This window comes from Lonchura striata, chromosome Z (genome assembly GCF_050655825.1).
Source record: "Lonchura striata isolate lonStrDom1 chromosome Z, ASM5065582v1, whole genome shotgun sequence".
NCBI classification, from domain to species: Eukaryota; Metazoa; Chordata; class Aves; order Passeriformes; family Estrildidae; genus Lonchura; species Lonchura striata.
In genome coordinates, this window is record NC_140740.1 from 19,869,010 (window position 1) to 19,893,681 (window position 24,672).

At 35.4% G+C, this 24,672-nt stretch overlaps 1 protein-coding gene across 8 annotated transcripts in view; it reads right to left on the reverse strand.

Moving 5' to 3' along the window:
* Positions 1–24,672, reverse strand: part of ADGRV1 (adhesion G protein-coupled receptor V1) — a 253,088-nt gene that overhangs the window by 9,487 nt on the left and 218,929 nt on the right. For all 8 annotated transcript variants that reach the window (XM_085566958.1, XM_085566953.1, XM_085566955.1 and 5 more), the window contains one exon: positions 1,059–1,250. In XM_085566958.1, coding sequence (XP_085423084.1) covers positions 1,059–1,250 — 192 coding nt within the window. The remainder of the gene's footprint in view (positions 1–1,058; positions 1,251–24,672) is intronic.

Here is a 24,672-nt window from a genome sequence, read left to right on the forward strand (position 1 = left end):
GGGTGCCTGAGAGGAGGCTGTGAGATGTATTCAGAGACCACACTGGGGTCTCTCCATGAAGCACTACACCCCTTGGAAGAGAGACCCATGCTGCAGCAGTCTGGGGAAGACTCTTGCCTGTGGGATTTACTCCCACAGGGGAAGTTCATGGAGAACTGTCTTCTGTGCGAGGGACCCCATGTTCCAGTACGGGAAGAACTCCTCTGCCTGAGGAGCTGCAGATGCTACAGGTGATGAACTGATCATAACCCCATTCCTTGTCTCCCTGTGCTATTGAGGGATGAATTAGACCTGGGAAAGAAGGAGGGTTGGTGAAGAATTTTAAGATCTTTTTTTTTCCTTATGCTTCACTGATTTTATAAGCAATAAATTAAATTAATAGTGCTAAGTACATCTCTATATCATCAACTTTAGTGGGTGCTTGACATCCAGGCAGGGTAAAGCCATTACACCTTCCCTTCCCTTTTCCCTTTTTTTTTCCTTTTCCTTTTCCCTTTTCCTTTTTCCCATTTCCACTCCCTTCCTTTCCCCTTTCCCCTTTCCCCTTTCCCCTTTCCCCTTTCCCTTTTCCCTTTTCCCTTTTCCCCTTTCCATTCCATTCCATTCCATTCCATTCCATTCCATTCCAATTTTAGTCTAACTTTATTGCAATTTCCAGAAATTTTGAACATCATAACTGAGAAATTAACTACTTAAAACTCATCTAAAACCTATAGTAAGCTGAAAGAATTAACCTGATATTTTGATTTCTCATTACCTACTTTTGACACTTTAGTCAACCTCTTTATAAACTGAAGACTCAAATGTGAAAGGGGAAATTTTCTAGGTGGGATTTCATCAGGGCACATTAAGTTCCAAGAATAACATTGAAAAAGAAACTGGATAAACATGGATATAGATATTTTTGTTATTAACATAAATGAAAAAAAGCTCTCCCCCAGCCTATAATTTATAGCATCTTATTCCCATGTATTACACTTCAGAACTAATGCTGAAATTTCCAGGTACATTTTAATACACAAGTTAATGACTACAGAGAACTACAGTAGCACTCTTACCTCTTCCATAGCACTGATGAGGTTCTGTGTGGACTTGCTGATCTCTCCTCCTGCAGCTGGCAGACCACTGCCATGTGTGAAAAATGCTGATCCTGGAGTTGTATGCCCATTCATGTCAACAGTGTAACTTGCTTTCACAGGACAGCAAAGTTGGTTGTGCAGGATAAAATATACCACAAAGACATAAAGACCCTTAAACAGAGATTGAAAGACAACAGCAGCTTGTGAAATACAGGGAGCTTGGTACAGAGCATTCTGTGCAAAATAATGGATAACATCACTGTCCATCAGAGATCTAAAAGTTACAAATAAATTCATATCCTGAATTCTTCAGCTAAAAACACACAAACACACGCACACTCACACACACACGCACACAAATATTTGAAAATTATTTAGGTCAACCTACAGAGTTGCAAAGGAAATCCACGACCCTACTAGAACCAACAAAACCGACTTGAGTTTCACAGTTGTCATAGCAGTGAAAATGAGGTTCAAGACATCCCTTATAATAACATCTGGCTGCTGTTCTGTAGCCACAATTCTTCATTTTCTTACTGACCTGCTGGTTTTTTGTAATCTTTACCTCATGCAAACTGCACTGCTGCTGTCACAGATACCATAACTATGAATCAGATGTTCTGTGACATGCACTAATTCAGCACTGATTTTAATTTCTGTTTACATCAAAGGCTCTGATGTATGCTTCTACAGTTCTTCTTTAAAACTTGCTAATTTTGACCTTTAGTCTGAGCCAAGGTAAATAATATAACCATGTCTTGTGCTTATAAAGAAATCCAGAAATTGAACTTCTCAATATGAAATCTGACTTACTTTAATTATTAAACTGCACTGAGGGAAAATAATCCACTCAAACTGATAAATCAACCTCTTCACAAATTACTAAAGAAGGGGTAACCAAAATAGTACAGAAATAAGTCTTCTGCATTCTTACCAATTACTGCAATACAATTACATTTGCAATGTTTTTTTAATTCATATTGTTCTCTAGAACCCTGAAACCAATTGTACTAAGCAGAACAATTAATTTTAAAGGTATCCACTGGCATGGAAGTACTAATTGGGACTACAAATAGTAAGGAGTTTAATCTAATTATATTTGTCAATTCCTAACAAAAAAAAAAAAAATATCTGAGAATAGAAGAGACTGCAAATACCCAATAGCACTTAACAATACACAGACTGATAATTTCTACTGCCAAAATGATATGACAGAATCACCTGGTCCCAAGTGACACATAAGAAAAGCTAATGGGATTCAACAGGATTTCAATCCCAACAGGTTAAACACTGGAAATACTCACAGAGCTGCTATAAAACCGTACAGCTCTGCATGTGAGTTTTTTAACAGAAAACTATCAAATAAAAATACTAAAAGCACTAAAAAACTATTTTGTGAAAGCATGTTCCTGTTTTTTCAGATTACTGTTTATTTGTCATGACAACTCAGAGCAGTTCACTGAGAGGAAATTTCTTTCTGATACATATAAACAAATACATTCCATAAAATTGATGTAAACATGTTTGAGACACTAAAAATGAACTAAAATTTTCTTTCATTCTGTAAACAAGTCAAGGTCTTTGATATACATCAAACATAATGGGGCCTGCAAATGGATTTATTTTAAGTTGTTATGGATATGAAAAGGATAAAACCCCCAAGAAAGAGAAATTATAGTGACAATACAAAATCCTGAGTAGCCTCTGGCAGTTCAGTCTCTGAGGGCCTAGCCACAAAAGTTGCACACACATTTCAACCGGTTTTGTACTTTTCTAGAGAACCCATTAGCTGAAGAAGCTGCACAGCCCTGTCTTTTGAAATTGTAGGGACACAAGGCATTGGCATACAAGGTCCATGACAAGTCACTCTCCTGTGTAGCCTCAAGTGTGGACACCCAATTTTCTGAAACAAATAAGCATGGAATAAGGTGTCACAATTATCTCCTTAACTTGGTTTGTGTCCTGGTGTAACTCTGCAAATGGATGATGAGACAGCTCCTCTGGGTCCTTCCATAATAATCACGTGGACACAGGGAGGTTATTTTAATACCTAAGGACAGGAGAAGTAAAAGGCTGAGACAGCTGGCAGAACCAAAAATTGTGTTTTACTTCTCCTGTCTTGTAAATTGTTAGAGCAATTTAGTCTTGCAAACAGAGGCTTATATCTAATGAAACCAAACACTTCTAAGCAGGCAATACATTTACGCAGGAATTCTTGCTGGACAGAGAATTCCTTGCTTGGCTAGACAAAGGATGGATCCTTATCTATATTCCTCTCCAAATCTAGGATCTCAATAAGATAATGCTCTGTAGACATGAGTTTCTTTAAACCATCCCTGTAGTTTTGTTAGATGCATCAAAAGGCCTTTGTGGTCATATTCTGACAGTCCTGTGTCCCTGTTAAAAACCCCCAGGAAGGTGGTTAGGAAGCTAAAACAAGCCAAATGGTCCTGCCCAGATAGCAATGAGTTCCAAAGAGCATACACATGAAGATATGCAGTAAATCATGTGGATTTCTGTTTCTTTTCAAGCCAGCAGCTACCAAGGTGTTTACTCTGAAAGATCATGGACACCGTGCAGATATTTAGGTTGTTGTCAGTGCAACCACAGCTTTCACAGTTTCACTGGGCTTTTTCAAAAGCACCAGTCAAGTCTGAGAATTGAACTATCTTTCGTCATGCTTTTGACTCATGTTTCTTTTCACTTTAACCTTTTACACTGTAAAAACAGTCATAAATTGCTATGAAAATAAGGTTGTTGGCATTGTAATATGTTTTTCTGTATTTATCATATAAACAACTCTAGCCAAGTTGTAACTACTGTACTTTTTCAGAGACTCACAGAACTTGTCCTTCCTGGATGGACTAAGAATTAAATGAAGACAATAGTTAATTTCTGCTGATAGGCCTGCTGGGAACCTACACCCACCATAAGGATTGAAGAGAGGTTGGTATGGTGTGGATATGAAACACAGGCAATGACAACTCTGTTAAATTTATTAAAAGTTTTCATCAAAAAAACCTAAGCTAAACTCAAACCCCAAAATCTCAGTTTAGTGCCAGCAACCTCTGCTGCTGCATATATATTGGGAGCCACGCTGTTCACCTCACTAGCATGTGCTGGTGGGTCAGAAGAATCTCTTGGGTCTCAGATTAAAACTGACTAATAATCTAAAAGTTTGACCTGGGCTTCATTGAAGCACACTGAACAACTGAACTAAAGAACTAGGACTCTAGAGGATTTAATAGCAATTCTACATAAATTCTGTGTATTGGGCCCACAGGACTACTTAGAAAACATTCAACCCCATTTCATTTATGGATACATTATCACAGTAATGTTAGTACAGTGCCATAGTAAAAGATCAAAGAAAAAGGTAGTAGTAATGTATTTCCTACAGAGGAAGGTGGGAACTGCTTCAAGCAGACAATTAGATTGTCCCAAAGGAGGGAGCACAAACAGGCAACTTATAGCTCTCAAATGTGGTGCCAATATGAAAAAAACCTGCAGGAGACTGTCTGCAAAGACTGCTGGATATTTTACTGATATTTGCTGATGGAAGACAATTAAACTCTTACCATTTAATCTCAGCAAGCTGGTCTGGCTCATAATCTCTTTTGTAGTGAAAAAAGAGGGAAAAAATCCATATAAACACAGGTACAACTGTCTGAAAGAAAGCTCACATGGAAAAGTTTGATGGCTTATTTCTGTTCAGTGAGGTGGGAGCAGTCTCAGTGCTGTTCTAGGTTATGCCAGGTAGTTCACCCTATGAGAGACAGTCATGGAGAAGCCAGTGGGAAGTGCCAGAAGGAGAGAGAATGGTCCTAAAATGGTGAAGGTTCCAATTGGAGATGAGGAAAACATATTTAATGTAGGGGTAACTAAACACTGGAGCAACCTGCCCAAAAAGACTGTGGAAGTTACTCCATAGAAGAAGAAGGGAGTTTTTTTTCCTGGTATATATGAACAAATATAATTGGCGAGAGGGTTTTGTTCATGCATGTGTGTGAGGTGGGTTCTCCTATGCAACAGATTGATTTATTTCTTTTGAGGAGCAGCTGCAGGAAGCTAGTAAATTAAAGACAGAATACATTCATACATTTTACAACTCATGAAATCCCAAGCAGAACTGGAGGCCTGATCCACAGGAAACCTTCACTGCACACACACTGAACACTCAGAGTTTCTCTGTCTCTGTGCTCTAACTCTGTGTGCTCCAGCTTACTGTGATGGCACTACAGTATGTCTAAATTTAAAAACTGAGCTAACTCTGTTATTAGTAATGTGTAAAGGTAAATCAACAAATTTTTTCATCATCTTTTTACATACAGAGAGAAAACCAAGGTGACTACTGCACCACATTACTTTATTATTGTTCTGATAAACACAAACATACCAAGGCATTACATTTATTTTTGAAGCTAATATACATCATATTTCTCCCACAAGTATTTTAACCATACTCTACCCTGAAAATTGTAGAAACTGTTTTCCACAGAGAAGTGCATTCAGATACTATCATCTGTTTTAGAGGAATGGTATTTCTATATATAAAACTGAAGTATCATAAGAGGATTTTTATAAACCAAAAGTAATTTCATCACTCCATTTTAGCCATTCCTCAACCTCCTTCTGGGTATATATCAGCACTAAAAAATAATTTAAATTACATTTAAAATTAATGAATTAATATTACATTTAATTTGGAAAATTTTGTTTGTTACCTATCGTCACATGACTGTATCACTAAAAGTTGCTTTTCTAAAGGAGAATACTTAAAGCACAGACAAGGCTTCTGAAGGAATCTGAGCTTCTGAAGGAATCTGACCTCTTAGTCAGACCACAAATTTCTGTTACCAGAAATGGTTCATTCTGTTCCTTAAAACACAGTGGCTAAAAAATACACTATTATTTTTACAGTTACACCTTTATTCATGCCAGGTAGTAAAAATGCTCCAATAAAGCACACAAACATATCTTTGGCAACAGAAGAGCTGTCCATACTTGGATCAGGTTTTGACACTCTTCATCATTACTGTCATTTCTGTATGATAGTTCATGTTTTGGTTAGTCTTCAGATTTTAATTTTATCAGGGTTAGATTTAATATCATTCTCTGTCTAGACTGTGCTTATTTACTGTTGGCAACCAGACCTAGGAAGTCCTTTCCTTGTTGATTTAGTGGTCACACTGTTCTTCTTGGTTGACTGTCAATGGACAGGGATGCTGCTGCCATTTCTGGTGATGTGCTATTCAGTGCCTTGGTTGATTTCTTGTGAACTTCCCTAGGGTTTTCATTAATTTATGGGAAGTTCTTTATGTTGTATTCCATCACTGGCTGGTCAAAGACTGCTGTGGATTAACCCTGATTTACATAACAAGTGCCTACATCTTTTGGGAAAATTATCAGTCTGATCAATATAAATAAATTGCATCTTTCACTAAGTTCAAAAGCTAATCTCTGCAAAGCAAGAAATTACTCACAAAATTAAAGGAATCATATTCAAGAAATTATAATCAGTGCCACTGTGCAATGCATGACATATATTTGACAATATAATCTTCCCTAATATTTTCTTGATTAGTTATGGAAGTGAATATTCATACATGCAGGGGTATTAATAATATGAGTGAAGTGGCAAACACAAAACATATAATTATCTATTTGTTTCTGCAAGGAAAGCTTTTCTTCCTTTCCTGCTTCAATTCCTTCCTTGTTTTTAGAGATAATTATGATAAATTGCAGGCATAGCATTTTTCTATGCAGGCTTTAATGTACATTTCATTTTGCCATTATTTTCTTCAATCATTTTATTTTGAAAGCAGATTGAAGATATTTTATTGTTGCTATTATGACAGAAGTATCATCTTAGTTCTGTGATACACCTGAAGCTATCACTTTACCTGTCCCCCTCATGGCTCTTCAGGAATAATAACCTTTGAAATACAAATCAAAGACCCCTTGTTTATATGGTGTTCTGTTTCTTAACATTCAAAGTGATTGTTGTAAAACTGCCTGTAGCAGCGCAGTTCCATCAGCTGATGACTGCGTTTAGTAAGTAGACTTTGGACCTGTTGTGTATCAAGTGTTAAAATGTTTATTTGCTGTTAAGCATCAGTTTTGATGAAACCATTGTATTTCTTATCAACCCTGCAATTTATCTTATCATAGTTTCAACTGTGAACGTTTACTGCTTATCTGCACTTTGGTTCCTGAGTAATTTACACCCCATTTTGCTCTGTACAGCAAGATTTGTGTCAGTTACAGCTGAAGACCTAAAAATTAACATCAAAAACAAAACCCAATAATAAATCGAGGATAATATCAGGGATAAATAATTTATCAAGGATAAATAAATGTAATTCAGGACTGCAAAGCCCATACCATGTCAGTAGGCATCACCTGTTGAACCAGCCCACTGCCACCACACAAATACACACGCACACAAGAACAGAAGCCACCTTAAAAAACTGAATTAAGAAAAGTAATCATTCATGTATATACCATTAAATTGAAAGTGCATTTACAGGTCTGGCCTGAGATATACTTATTTTGAGTGCTTTCAGTTTTTGGTAAAGTTTTAATTCCATAGATAAACAGGTTACAGTATATTCTGTAATAATGAAAAACTATTGTGCTTTCAGCATTTTGAACAAGTTTTCCTAATACTAATGTCTCATTTGAAACTTTAGTATACACTGCCAAGTTTCTCTTTATGCAGAGCCAGTATGCCAACACCATGCTGAATCTTGCAACTTCTACTCAAAGCCAAAGCCATAAATTCCTTTCTGGTAAACTGCACTCATCTCAGATTGGCTGTCTTACCTGATAGGTTCACACACTTTGGCACATCTTTAAAAAGCAAATTTGCTTGGATATTCAGTATTCACTATAAATATTTTGCATAGCTCTCAGCACATTTGTAACTACTCCTACACAACTGCCATTTTTACCTCTCATTTCAGCACTGCAAGTAGTAGAAAAGGTCTTGGGGGTTTTTATTCTGGTTTTATAAGGTTTGTTTGATTGGAATTTTGGGACTTTTTTTGTTATTGTTTGTTTCAAGGGCACAGATTCAACATTAAAAGAGAGGTGTTAAGCATGAAAATGCACTGAAAATACAGATGTTTATCCAAACTTGCCAAATGTGTAGACTGAGCTAATAAGATTCTGTCATTTCCTTCCAATGTAGTCATCCTAGAACTACAAAGAAAGACCTATTTTTGTATGTCAACCTTAACTAAGAAAGAAATAAATACTGAGTTGAACACCAAACATAGGAACTTAGGAGAGGTGGGAGGAAAACATGGGAGAGCCAACACTTAGAAGCAGCTTGCAATTCCCCCCACAGCTCTGGCTGCAGCCACTCCTTACAGAGAGTCAGTAAGACTCTGTGAGAGTCAGCAAATCTCAGCAACCATAAATGGTGGCAGGAGGTTAAGAACAAATAAGAGCAGACAAAGCAGACTGGCACTCCATTGCTCCCCATCTCTGTCCCAGTTCTTAGCCTGTGAATTTTTTCCCCTCTATTTTTTTGGTTTTGGTTTTGTTTTTTTCTTTTTTCTTTTTTCTTTTTTCTTTTTTCTTTTTTCTTTTTTCTTTTTTTTTCTTTTTTATTTTTTTCTTTTTTTCTTTTTTCTTTTTTCTTTTTTTCTTTTTTCTTTTTTCTTTTTTCTTTTTTCTTTTTTCTTTTTTCTTTTTTCTTTTTTCTTTTTTCTTTTTTCTTTTTTCTTTTACCTTTTTTCTTTTTTCTTTTTTCTTATTTTTTTCTTTTTTTTTTCCTGCACAGGCAACAGTAACTGGAGACAACATCCTTTGAGGTCCTCTTTGCATTAGGTTGTTCTTGTACTTTATCCTATGAGGAGGACCCCTCTGGAACCAAAAGGTAGCCAGATCACACACCAGTGAAACCAGACTATTTGTCCACTGATGAACCTTACACAAAAAAGAAAAAACAGGAAGACCAAACACAGTAAGGTTATGCTCATACATTTTTCAGCTCCTGGAAATATCAGAGGTCATGAGTTTTCATATATGCTTAGTAAAATTTTTCAAATAGTTACTCTCATGCTTGCTTTCCATGGTAAACATTTATAACCAAACCTACATTTTAGATCACAATTTCCAATCTAAGCCTACTACTGCTTTTATTTCTTTCCCAGAGAAGAAAAGTTTGATGAAAAAGCCTTTGCAACTTCTGCTCCTAGTTCAAGAGATTCCCTACAGTCTGAGAATAGTTAATTGTCTAGTTATATTTGAAAGCAAGTTGAAAACTCAAACAAGAAGCTGACAATTGAAAAAAACTACATTCAAAGACCAGACAAAGTAGCATCACAGTGCACAGTCAAAAAAAGTCCTACTCCTGCAACACATTATTATTTTGTTATTTTTTCTTAAATCAGTAATATCTATTTATGTGTATTAATGACTGGTACACAGAGACAAAAGAAACAGCGCTTTTAGTGACCAGAAGAGTCAAAAGACAGAAGATAACTTTGTGTTATGGCTCATCTGTTACATGGCATTAGAGAAAATCTCAAAGAGCTAAACTGGAAGTTATTGTTTTAACAACATTTTTCCCCTTTAAGGAATTTTTTCAATACTATAATTTCTCTTATGCCTACTGTTGTCTCTTTGATTGTTGTTATTCTGACTGACAAATTGGATAAACTATCTCTTTAGGAGCATTTCAGTGCAGCGCCATAAAAAGCTGTAACAAGAACTCTGCAACTTCAGAAACCATAAATGCAAGAAACCTTAAAAAAACTCCGTCTTGGACAGAACTGAATGGTTGTAGATAACTAGTGTAATTATTTGTCATATCTTCTGCTTGAGTCTTTTAGGGCAAAACTGATGGGAATAAGAGCAATTGTGTATTCCAACACTTTCTGACGATTTGGAAAACCCTTTGGTGATGCTGCAGCCAGTTAGAGAGCTACGGACACACAAGGCTGTAAGGAACCAAACAACATCTCATCACATTCAACCATCCCTTTGTTAAAACTGACCCCAGAAAATATCTTACAATGACTTTTTCATGATTTTTACATCCAGAATAAGAAGCAATTTTGCCAGATAACTGTCTCAGAACTAGAGCTCTTGTATAGCAGGCATTACTGTTAAGTGATACTCATGGGAACTGTCAGCAATTTATACTCCCTATTTCCTTTGATTTTAGTGAAAAAGATACTTACTACTTTTCCACAGATTCAGGAATGGCAGAAGACAAGTTTTACAAAGCAGGAAGATAAAACTGTTTGGTTAAGATATGCTCCTCAAGAAAAGGAAAATGTAGGCAAAAATGAGGACAAAGACTAGATGTCCTTCCATATCTGGCAACTAGGTGAACAAGAGTAGGTGGAGGTATAATTTGGCTCTGTCATGGGAATCACTCACTTCTTGGCTTGAGATAATAAGCCCCCAGTCTGTGCAAGGAGAGAAAAAAATGTACCTCAAGAGAGCACTTGAGATCTCTTTTCACAGGGTGTGCTACTCAGTAAAATAAAAAACAGAGTCATACTAAATAGGGATTTGATCACAGAATCATAAAATGGTAAGGGTTTGGAATACATCAAGTCCTGACCCCAGCTGCCATGGACAGGGACACTTCCCATTAGACCAGATTGCCCAAGGACTTATCCAAACTGGCCCTGAACAGTACCACAATCTCCCTAGGCAACCTGTTCCTGTGCCTCACCATCCTCATAGTGAAAAATTTCTTCCAATTAAGTAACCTAAATTTCCCCTCTTTCAGTTTGTACCCATTATGCCTTGTCCTATCACTACAGTTCCTGATAAAGAGTTGCTCTCCAGCTTTCCAGAAGGCCCTCTTCAGTTACTGGAAGGTTGCTAGGAGGTCTCTATACAACCTTCTCTTTTCCAGGCTAACAGCCCTCTCTCAACCTGTCCTCTTAGAGGAGATGCTCCAGTCTTCTTATCAACTTCTTGGTCCTCCTCTGGACTTGCTCCAACAGCTCCATGTCCTCCTTCTGTTGGGACACCAGAACTGTACACAGCACTCCAGGGGGTCCCCACAAGAGCAGAGCAGAGGGGCAGAATCACCTCTTTCATCCTGCTGGCTGCACTCCTTTGCAGCCCCGAATGCGTTCGGCTCGCTGGGCTACAAGTACGCTGTGGAATTTTTCATCAACCACCACCACCAAGTCTTTCTCCTCAGGGCTGCTCTCACTCACTTCTCTGCCCAGCCTCTAGGTGTGTTTGGGATTGCCACGACCCAAGTGTAGGATTTTGCACTTTGCTTTGTTGAACTCCATGAGGTTTACAGGGACCCACGTCTCAAGCATGTCAAGATCCCTCTGGATGGCATTGCTTCCTTCCAGTGCATCAGCTGCAACACATGGCTTGGCATTACCAGCAAACTTGCTGGGGGAGCACTCAATCCCACCACTGTTAGTCTTCTACTAGAAACCATTGTCTTGCTTTTTTTAGAAAGCATTCTAGAATTTGCATTTGTGTGTTACAACTGGGTTTTTTTTAATGGAAAAGAACATTGCCAGAAAAAATTCCATCAGGACTTTTTAAACAGACTCAGACAGAGACACCAACTAAGTGTCAAAAAAAAAAATGCAGAAAATAGAAAGCAAATTAAATTAACATTGAGGCAATTCCAACAGCTCTAAACGGAGATCCCTCTGCATTTCTGAGACAAAAACACTTAGGAGAGTAATGGCCTATATAACATAACTAAGTATATATAGTATAATTAAATATTATTTTATATTTTATATAGTATTCAGTAATTAGTATTTAGTTATTAACTGTACTAATAAAACCACAAATTTTATGTCAATATATACAAATGTAACAAAAAAAGTATATATATTTCAAAACTAAGCAATTGGAACATTTGGTTTCCATGTGTTGGTATATTTATTGAACTTTTAAATAAAAATAAAGTAGCTTTGCTCATAGTCAGCAAAAGATAGTGTAAGTCATAAAATATATATCAAAACTGTTGGTTCTCCTTGCACTTGCAAAATAAGAAGCTCCCTTCTCCTTCTTGGAAATTTTCTGCAATGGATTAATGCTAGAAATGACCTAAGAGATGTTTGCAGCACTTAACAGAAACATTTTGATATGACCTGCTCTGTGACCCATTCCTGCTATCTGTGGAGGATTTCTTCAAAGAAAAAATTATAGGAACTGTTGAAGGATGGACTTTCATATGTTTTGAAAAGCAATAAATTTCTCAGCTGTTTTTTCTTGTTTTGTTTTTGGTTTCTGAGGAATTTTGTTTTTGCTTGTTTATTTTTCATTTTAGCTTTTATTTTCCTATTGTTTAGCATATATGGCCTTCTGAGGTCTTCTGCTTTGTGTGAGGGCTGAAGATTACCATCTATTCTTTTCCAGCACCTTTCTATGGCCCTGCTGGCCCTGCAGGATCATGTTTTCTCACTGCCAAATCATCCAAAGTGTATGGCAGAGCTGTCTGGGCTGTATGGCAGGTCCAGTGCAGAGCAAACACAGACACCAGCTGCAGAGCTGCACTGTGGGTCAAGAGGAGAGTGCATAGCTCGACAAGTGGTTCTTTAAATTGTTTTTTTTTTTTTTGTTGTTTTTTGGGGCTTTTTTGTTTGTTTTTTACTTTAGTACTTTTTGACTTTGTCATCCTTTGCACTTTTTTGCTCCCAGTGGCAGCAAGGCAGCTGTCGGCTCTGCCATTATCCCTCCACCAATGAGAACTGGGAGAAATTCCAATATCGTTCCTCGCTGCACATAGGATCCCAGACAGAACTGGCTCTGCCTGCTGAGCAGGACCAACACAGAGAGGTGAACTCCACAAGCCTGGAGGTACTTACAAGTCAAACCTAGTGGGGAACACTGACCTTATTGGACTTCCACCTCCAAACTTTGCATGTTCAGATGTTTGAAGAAGCATTTTGGCTCCTTGTCAAAATCAGCAGAAGAAGTGGGCTGATAAGTAAGTAATGAAAAACCTGTTAAGATGTAAAAGCAACCTCCTGAGGGAATTTGTAAGAAATTCTGAAGCGAGATGGAGAACGTTTGCCAGGCAGGTGGATTTTGAAGCAATTTTATGTTAAGCAGATGAAACATAAATCTATATAAAACCCAATCTCATAGGGAAGTACTGGTATTCTCACAGGCTGGTGTGGCAGTGTCATTTAATGTATTTAATAATTACAGCAATTCATATAGTTTAATGAATGAAAAAAATTCTAGGGTGATGTTCAATATTCCATTCCAGTGAGAACACTGGGAATGGAAAGAACCTGAGAATGTTTTTTTCTTTTCTGGTCTTATATTTGGTACAACGTCTTCACCACCAACACCAGGATGGTGGTCCTTGATGCAAGGTCCCTCAGAAAACTTCAGTGTAATGTAACATAATGACACTAAACTCAGCCAAGCCTGTTTCTTCAAGGCCTCTCTGTGTAAAACCATAGCTTCTCTCTCCACATACACCTCACAGTCAGTCCATGTTTCTCCTTAAGCGTCTTTCAAAGCTACAAAAGCTTGTGAGGGTTTTTTACTGTGCTGACAAATACATTAAAAAATATTTTCAAATATTTATATTAATATAGATACATTTGTGTTTTTATGTAATTGTAATTTGTGTAATTATCTATAACTATATATACAAAACTGTATAACTATGTTTCTGTAAAGGTAATTTAATATTGATAAACTAGGCACAAGGCACAATTGCTCTCTGAACACTCAGCATAAATGTAAGTCATAACATTCAGATGAACTTCCACCCTAGATGTTAAGTAACTGCTTCACACAGAACCTTCCTCTGAATTCAGATACAGAGCTCCTTAAAGCATATGCATTCAGTTATTTGCAACTGCACTCACTGCATTAGGTCAAGGTTCATGCACAATGAATTACTACATGCAAAACTACAGGTAAAATTAAATACAAAATTACATTACCAGAGTGTGGCAAGGATGATAACACCGGTCTCTTCCCTCTAATTTTATCTATTACAAATAAGTTTCACAAAGAAAGCCAAACCATGTCAGAAAAGTGGCTAAAGAGTGTGTGCTAATGACCTTTGTCAATGAAAATGAGGGTGGCAATCTAAAAAGAGACATTTACATGGAAAGGGTCTTTATTTAGATTATCCTGAAAATTGTTCATCCCACAGCTCCTTCTACTTTTTATAGTTACAGGAATTTAATGCTCTATTACAATTAAATTTGGTTTCCAATTGGAAAATACAATCCATTCCAAAAAATAAAGTACTTGAGGCAATACAGACCAAGAGATTGATGGTAATGTGGTTTAATAACTTAAGAACAAATAGAAGTGTAGGAGTCCTTAAGTTTGCTTCATATTGCAAGTGTGTTGGCTCCAGAAAACATACTTATCTTCCCATGATTTTTATTTCAGCCATTTATACTGAAATTATGATACCCATCTCTGAAGACTGACAGGCTGGTCAGACAGAAATGGCTATCTACAGGTGAACTACAAAAAAAAATTGTAAATAAAAAATAATTTAGCCACAGTTTTTCATACATCATTGTATCCTATTGTGATACACACACAAGCAGAAAATTATTTGTGTGTTCTTCGGAATTTCTTTGTCATATATGAACTTAAAATTTATATTACATTAGTAGAAATACTACATTTCCAAGATTTCATTTTCCATATTTATTTTTCCAAATTTCTGTAAATTTGTCTAAATATACCAAATAGTTAAGTGGCCTACTACAAACATAATTGCTGCAAAACTATCAAAATTTTCATTAATTTAAATATTTCTTGAGTTTCATGACCTACTCTAAAGAAACTTTCTCAGCTGGTTTTCACAAGTCCTCAAGGAAAGTATGACAGTTAAACTGTTTTTCAAGCGACTAGTATAACTTCAGAAAAAAATTAGCACACATGACTAGATCTTGGTTAAAGTATTTTTTAGGCTATTTCTTAGAGTTTAGACTATGTCTTTAGATTATTTAAAAAACCTTCAAGTGGTCCAAAAATCTCATAATTACTCCATGGCCTTATTTGGAGCTTTGTGAAGGACTTCTACACTGTACTTACTTGCAAAGACCCTGTGGAAATGCAAATAAAAATAATTTGTTTCTCCTTCTGAGATTACCTATTTATTAGGGGAAAATGAAAAAGTATTCTGAAATAACCCAAAGATATTGGGACAGATGATTTCTGTTTTCAATGTATGCAATGTCTAGTTTATATATATTTTTTTAATCCAGGCAGAATGGGGTAAAGATGCTTAATGACAGTATTTTCTTTGGGATTAAATCATAAAGCATAAATACAGAAATGCTATACTAAATGAAAGTGGGAACATCACATATATCTGGTGAAGCATCCTCTGGAATCACATTTCCCTCCTTACTGACCACATAAAAAGTCTTTGGACATCAGTGTGATAAATTAGGTATCTGGTGGTGGGGAGTTTTTTCAGTTCACTAAAGAAAATTAAAGAATTTAAAAGAGATAATTAGAGAATTAAAAACAGATCTGTTAATACATATTCCTTTTATGAAGTAAAAATTTCTGTCACATGCATTGGCTAATAACAAGAGGGACAAGCTAATGTGAAAATAACAAAACTTTAAAGGAAAGCAGAAGTCTTCATGGTGAGAATCACTGTTTTCCTGTTATCTTTCAGAAGTCAGGAATGCGAAAAAGGTTCTGCAGGATCTGCTGGCTCTGCTTTACTCAGAATGAAATCACTCTGTGTATTAAAACACCGATTTTCTCTTTTTTTGGAACTCAAAAGCTTAATCACAGAGGGTTCTGGGGGCATAAGAAATACCAAAATTTCAAAATCTTCCACCAGTTAAACATAGTATTTGAACCTATATAAGGATATTTATATCCTTATATATATATCCTTGCTTTACTCTTTCGTATTTTTTGAAGAACAATCAAAACATTAGCAAGTCTCCAGTAGATAATGAGCTTTATTTACACAGTCACAGGCACCCACATACAGAAGATAAAATGCTAGCCCTCACAAACTAAATCTCCTGATCACACTTCTTTAAGAAGATATAGAAAGAAAAAGGCAAAATTTTCAGTATGGATCCTAGTTTTCTAATTGAGTATCTTTGTCACTAAAACTTCTCATATCTTTGTTGTAACAGAAAAACAATATATCTGAAGATTTAAACAAACAATCAGCTGTCAGTACAAGCTGATTTGGTGCTACTTTAAATCCAACTGACCTTTGTAAAGGCAAAAGCAAAAGAGCAATACTTGACATTTTGCTGAAAATAAAGAAAACACAATTTAGCAATTTTAATCCAACTGTGGTTAGCTCCAGCTTCACAGTTTCTCAACTCCTTCCAGACTCAAAAGATTTGCAGTCCTCCATATATCAGAAAACCTCCTGAGATAGCTGCTTCTAAGCTCACATCTAACTGTTGATATGTTCCATTTTGGAGAATATAATCTATCACCAAAATTCAGTATGGAAAGGACAACATTACATCCACATACAAACAAAGAAACTGACTAACAAATTATTTACAACAGTTAACACTGCAGTTACTTTTCTTAAATTCATGGACTTTCTGTTAACAGATGGAAACACTGAATATCTTGAAGAACTCAGTGGTATGAGGTCACACCACACTCAATACTTCTGAGCAGGTTAGATGTTTAAGTGTTTGTCCCACACCTGTCAGTGTCATTAGATGCAGACAAAAGTATGTATGTATGTAACTAGAATGTAACTAGGACAGATGCTCAATGCATCTTTCACATTACACTGCTTTCTGAAGAGAACTGAGATGCTGGAACTCAAAAAGTTCTGAATTCTGAAAAGACTGAAGTCACTAAAAACCTTAGGGTATTCCATTTTGCACGCAAGATGAAAAGAGTGTGATTATATAGCTACTGGATCAAGGCCAGTATGGACAGAAGCAATAGATGACATATAACATGTAAAATTCTTTCAGGCTTCTGAAATAAGATTTTCAAATTCCTGCTCATGCTTTTTTTCTGCTACTGCTACAATATACAGAATTAGTATCTTTGACCAATGGGCTTAGAAATGTCCACAGGATCCCAAATAATGCATCACCAATACCATTTACAACAGCATTTAAATTGCTCTTGTTTACAAAGTGAGCATCACATATGCTTCTTTCAGACCTGTATTATGCTGCTGATTTGCATTTGTCCTGAGATAAATTAAATACTCATCCCAGTTTCTAGTTCTTATGTGTATATACATATATACATAGCTTATCAATTTATAGTAGAAATTCTTTCACTACATGTATCTTAGTGCATAATTCTGCACTTAGTGTGGTTGGATCTCATACAATTCCTATTAAGTCATTCTGCAGACTAAAACTCATAAATTTCATTATGTAGGATACATCAGTCCTCTGAATAAACAATAATACCTAAATCTCTACAATGAAACAGCTATACTAGCATTTTTTCTGCCATGCTCACAAGGAAAATTCAAGTAAAGTTTAGTATCAAGATCCAGTATTACTATTTTTTATACTTTACTCATTTTATTTCCACCATATTTTTTCCTAAACTCTTACTCCTTCAATTTTGCTGAGAAACTGTATTTAAATACCTGCTATGAATTAAACAGATCTGCTTCTTTTATTCTGCTCAAGTTAGCAGATAACAGCTTGGATTAGTATGATAATCTCAATACATCCAAAATAGGTATTATTTATAAGTAACTGATCTTATAAATAGGATGCTATTGAAACTTATAAATAAACTGCTATTGAACTAACAGGCTTCTAATTGTCAAAATCAAAACACAGAACATAAGATGTAACTGAACCATTGTTGTAGTACAAAAGGTTTTGCTGCTGTATAGAAGTCTCCCAGGCTTATTTAATGGACTTTTTCTTCATTGTATTCCAAACCACTTTTGAGTTAAAGACAACCTATTTTCATGTCATGCCACTGTTTCAAAGAGTCGCTGTTTCTTACTGTATCTTTAGTCCACACCAACAACCAGGACAAGAGGACACAGTCTTAAGCTGCACCAGTGGAGTTTTAGAGTGGATATTAGAAATAAGCTCTTCAGAGAAAGAGTGATGGGGCATTGGAATGGGCTGCCTGGGAGGTGGTAGAGTCACTGTCCCTGGAGGTGTTTAGGAAAAGACTGGATGTTGCACTCAGTTCCATGGTCTATTTGACAATGTGGTGCTGGGTCATAGGTTGGACTCGATTTCTTTTCCAACCTACCTGATTCTGTGTTTTTTTAGAGGAAAACACTTCTAAAAAGAATCCATTGAAGATTTTCTTTTAGGATAATTTTGTCCAGGTTTGGACAACTTTTGATTCCTTACTTCCTTGGGTAGCAAGTCATTACCAACTGTACTTAAAGAACTACTCTGTCTTCACTGTAAAATAAGCATTTACAGTGATGAGAGATTTGTTACAGATACTTAACTAAGTGTGTTGTTATTTTATTCTTTACAGTAAGAAAAGTTGACAGAGATGGAAAATGAAAATAACATACCTTTTCAGCAGATATACATCCATCAATTGCAGCAGTTATAGTTGCATTTCTTACTTGTTATGTGCTACATAATTCTGGCCTCTTAACACCTCTTAAGGAGAATAGCTAAAACTGCTTTTTCACCTTCTGTTGAAAAAAATTGGTGTTAAGCGATTTTTCCTGAAATATATTAATGTAAAATTCTTCAATAATGAATGAAGGAACTTCACAGATGCTGGAAGACTTAAAATGTTATTTAATTACTGTAAAGAATGTATTATAATCACATCTTTTCTATTTTAAGTGTGTCACTGGAAGTCTAAATGTTTTTTCTAGTGATTAATTGAAAATCCAGTAAATCAAAGCCAATTTCAGTACACTTTTTCACTGTGTATTATTTAAACACATAAACATAGCTCTAAACACAAACCACTCTTCTGACATCAATTTCTCATCTATTTCAGTTCTATCCTAACAATGCTTTCTATTTTTACTTGACACTGCAGACTTTTTTCTTTGTTTTGTCTTCAGCTATAGCCTGATTTTGGGTCTGGTATGAATGGACTTGAATAGCTAAATGGAATCTCTAACCATAATTTCATAATTACAGAAATAATGTGTTAAAATATGTTTCAGGTTGTAACTGGGAACAGAGAAAACTCTTTAAGAAATAAGTTGTAAACATAAAAAAAGGGATATAAAATTTTTGCATTCTCTTGATTCACAGTGCAATCAAGTCTCATGGACAACTTGTGTTTACACAGCTACTATATACATACATATATATAAATAATACAGCTACCAATGCTACTGTCCAATCAAGATTACAACCCAGAAGTTTAGCTGACTCCAGAAAGTATGAAATCTCAAAAGTGACAAGCTTTCTTTACTTGCTTTACTGTAGTTATTTTTACTTTAAAAAACTGTGCATAGTGAACAACTTTAAAGGTTAAGTGAACAGCTCTAAATATACTATTGTCTTTCCTTCCAGGTAAGAATCCAAGCCACCAGAAACAGCTTTACTTAACAGATGTCAAAGTGCAGATGTGAATTGCTTTGGATGTGTATTTTATTTTGTGTTTGGGGCAGCATTTGAATTGTTTGGCCTGTGTTTAACTGTATTTTGTTTGTGCACTTAGCTGACAGAAGATTGGTTGGACTGTTATGTACTTGAACAAGCATATGTCCTTTTCTTGATAACCTTGATATAAACTGTAGTTCATCTTGGCATCACAATGAAAGCTTTATTGCCTTTTGTTTGGCACATTTCAGTGTAGAATCACCTTTTGAAAAATCTGTAGACAGCCTTTTGCAGCTTGCTACATTTACTTGCATCTCATATCTGTGTAATACTGGGTTCTGTTTAGTTTTGCGTGGCTTTGATAATCTGAACCTCTGCATGGGATGTACTAATCTTCCTCTGACTCATCAGAGCAGAAGTTTTCAGAAGATGTCATAAGACACAGGAAGTAAGCCTATTTATAGTGGTAGCCCTCTCTGTGTCCCCAGACTACATCCCAGAGTTGAATAAAATGTTCTAGGAAAAAAATACGTATTTCATTTGTGACTGGTACTGGTATGAGCTTTATAAACTGTGTACTTTTGTTTTCTTGCATAATATAATGCAGAAACTTATGAAAGTGTATCTTTACTCACTTTTTACTATCACAATATGTGGTATTTTTAAAATTTTATAGCTCCTTCTAAACTGTGCCATCTTGATTTCTCTTAGCATAATTTCTATTCTTTCATTATAATATTTGGGTTTGTTTTTTTTTGTTTGGTTTTTTTTCAACATACTAGTTTTCTTTGATCTCTTATCTTCTTTTCTACTCAAGCTAGACTTTCCTCCCATTCTGGCTTGTCACAGATATTTTAATTATTATAATTAGTTTATTTGATTAATGAAGTTTGGTTAATCTCATCTTCTCCAGTCAATGTCAGGTTTTGATGTGCACCTGTTCACTTGTTTTCTGTATGCCCATATTTCTTGTCAAAGGCTTTTCAGTTATTTGTACCTGAACTTCTGAACGTTCTCTTATTGCAATCTACTACAAATTAGTTGACTTTTAGAACTTTTTGCGAAATTTTCTCTAAACTGAGACATTGCCTTAGGCAAGTCAGCCCATTTGCCCAGTTTGGAAAACCACCAGACAATTCTTCCAGATCTTTCCTGTGTTTCTTGGGAAGAAGTACTTTGCATGTAATACTGATGCTTATTACATGGACGTGAATTGTCCAGTGTGTTTAGCCCAACACAGAACAAGCAGACATTTAACCCTTATCTTCACCATCCAAAAAAACCACAAAAGGATTCTTTGAATACTGTAATTAATAATACTACCAGCTACCATTTATTTTTTTTCCCTGATATTCCTGAAAAATTGAGGTTTTATACTGTTGGTGGGTATTATCACAGTATTTCATGAGAGTAAGCTTTCAATTCAAAACTACTTATTGAAAAAATTAATTAAATTATTGCTGAGAGAGGAGAGTGGTGGGACTTAATGCAAGAAAACCATGACTGGGGTAGCTGTGGCATACTTAATGGCTTGTAGTTTACAGTGTAGTTACACTCTAAGTTATAGAGGATGGAGGTACATAGTGCAGTTTGCTAGAAATATAGCCAGAGAAATATTGAGATTATACTAAGAAAATCAGCTGCAGATAATAGCCTAGGAATGAGCCTGAAGTCTCTTTTTGACTCTTTTGCAAACAATGGGAAGAGATCCATGGACTGCCCTGAACTTTACATCTATCAAATGCAAATAGACCTCTGCTGACATCAGCTACATGAATCAGAAACATGATTTGTGTACCTGATGTCAACTAACTGCAGGAAAAACATGGTGATCTTTTAGATGGGTATAGTGCATGCAAAAGAGCTTGTGAAATTCCTAATATTTGAGAGAAGTACTCAAGATAGCAGTTTATTCTTTCACTTCTGATCCCAGAAATACACGTGTGAACCTTGTAAATAAATCCACAATGACAATTTTAAATTAAGAAAAGAGGTAAATGTTTTCTCTGTTTTGCAAGGGAAAAGATAAGGAGCTGAGGCTTATCATGCAAGAACAATGGAGTACTTTTCTGCATCACAGATGTTGTTTGGGTAGGACAATAAGGTGCATCCTGCCAAGGAATTCAAAATACCAGATATCCCAAACACACTTCTTTTTCTTTCATGGTTTTCTAAATGTACTCTTTTTTTTCGTATATCAGCTATTGACCTCCAATATGCATGTGGACCCCTGAAGTTACAAGGAAAGGGTTACTTTCCCCTCCATGTACTAGAATAGCTCCTACTATAAACTTGTCTCTGATGGGAACCATTTCCTGCAGGAAGTGCTTGGAAACAATTTGTACTGAGTGGATGACTTTTCAAGCAAGTGCATTTCCTGAGAAATGCACGTCATAAGGCTAAACAAATGCAATGGATAATATTCAGTGTCCTTTCAATCTCCTGCATTGAATCCATAATATCCAATACATTTTAATGGATCACATTCTGCTTCTTTACACAGTCCATAGCTCCTGGACAGCAGGAAGCCTCTGCTTCTTGTAAACTATTTCATCTCCTCTTTTCTGTCATGAAAAAAACTCTTAATGAGCAACGAATTGCTTTCCAGCTGAAACAAGGCTTGTTGTATTACAGAAATGCTCACCAATAAGTGGCAAACCCACCTTTCATTGCAGAAAAACAACCTTGTGTTAACAATCATCAATTCTGAGAGCTGACAAAGACATGAGAATAAGCTGCCAACAGAATGCATGACAAAGACAGCTAGTTTCTACTGTTACCATTATGAAAATGCACATTCCACTATCAAGTTCCATTTCCTTTTCCAGTCACAAACAGACTGGCTGAGATTAAATCTTTAAAGGACACTAGACATGACTGTCCCTGAGCTGGATACACATGGCTCTGCACAGCCCGTGAGTCAGAATGACTCTCAGCAGGAAGTGTGCACTCTCCAAGACCAGCCTCTCATCAGTGGGAACATGGTCTAAAAATTGTTTCTCAAACTGCACCTACCTACAGAAAAACCTTCATTTTTATTCAGTATTGGTAATACATAATTTTGTTCTACACAAAGACTGCATACTGATATTTTCTCTAAGTTAGTTAGTTTTATCTGTTATTTGATGAACAGCACAGATGAAAGAAATTTACAGACTTCTCACCTTGTTCCTTATCTGTTTTTCATTTGACCACTTGAATCACACACCAGTTTTTCCATTTCTTGACTAGATAAATCTTAATTTTAAAAGCAGAGAATGGTCTGCATGGGATGGTTATTTAAAGTGTGGGAGCATACCAGGAAATATTTTTTAAACTTTTATTACGGACACTTACAAAGCATTGAAGACAATCATCCACTAAAGCAAAAAAAATTAAAAACTGTAGTACTGTGAAAGGGCTACTTTATTTTTTTTAACTTCTCCCAGGGTATGCAACACCAAAAAGCTCTTTTCCTTTTACGTATATGGTACCTTTATCCTTAAAAAAAGCAGTTAGCAAATAGTTATAAAATTCAATGGATACTGCTCTGTTATATTTTACATTACAAAAATCCAACAAAGGACAAAAATCCACTTGTAAAGCATGGAGTATAAGTTATTATGCTCCTCATAGCCAAAAATAAAGTTTTTGTTTATTACTATTTGAGTTGGAGCTCAAATGCATGTTTTAATTTAAAATAATAAGCAGGAAGAAACTATGAATTTGAAATGACTTCACCTGCTTTTAAGAAAGAAAAAAATTTATTATATATTTCATGTTTTACCGATTCTCTTAAGCTGGAGAGAACAAAAGTAACAGGTTTCTCTTCCTGATGTGGAAGATCAGTACTGACATAATGTGAATAGAGATGCTGCATTAACTTCTGCAGGCCTGTTGACATATATGGTCATTTCCCAGATATGAGTAACTATCATTAAGGCAAGATGCCAAAAGAGACCACATCTACTGGTGAAGCAGAGCAGAAGCACATATTGATATGTCTATATATATATATATATATATATATATATATATAAATATATATATATATATATATATAAATATATATATATATATATATATAAATATATATATATATATATATATATAAAATAAATTACAATATATACAGAAAAATCAAATATATTTCAGGGAGAATAAAGTACATTTTTCTCCTCAATTTAAAAAAATATTTATGAGATGTAATTTTAAAGTATTTTAATATACCTAAGGACATGCCCACATTTTCAATTTAAATTTTAATTTCAATTTAAAATAAATCTTAATATTAATTAAATATGCCTTTTTAGTTAATTAATTTTTATTTGATGGGGTATGAAGATTTTTAATATTGGAAAATAAAAGTTTTCACAGAGGTTTCTGTTCTAAAAAGATAAGAAGGGCAAACTGTAGTCCATAAGTACTTGCCCTCCAAACATTTTTATATATTATTTTAAACACCCTGCTAATTTCACTGTTTTCAGACATCAGAGGTATTTTCCTATCTGAGATATAATAATCATTATTTTATAAATAATTCAGCGATGTACAGTATTAAATGCAGTGCAATGCACTAGAGAACCCAGTACATTGGGTTCTCTATACAAACAATTTATATGGGTAAAATTTTGGAAAGATCTATTTACATTTTTTGTTATTAATGATGAACATTTGGTCTTTATTAGTTTCCTTTTTCAATATAATTTATTTGCTTTACCAATATATATGCTATATGAGAAAAGCTAAGCCTCAAGGCTCACCTCTTACAATGGAAAAAGATTCTGTCTTAGGGCTATAGAATTTAAAATATTTGTCTGATTATTGTTATTATTATTATGATCATCATCATTTATGGAAAATTCAAATACCCAGTGATTTTGCAAAGGGCTGCAGGTACTTCCGTTTTAGTGGCATTATTATCTCAGTAATGCTTTACATACAGAAGCAAGCAATTTTCTTTCTGAGTGTATTAGCTATGAAATGAAATCTATTACAATGTGATTGTAATAATCAATTACAGTGCTATTGTTTAAAAACAATGCATCCCTTGCTTTAATATACATTACATATGTCAGTTTGAGAAATAAACAGAATACACATTTCTACACTGTGACAGTGAGTTACTGGATGATGTTCAGCTGGTG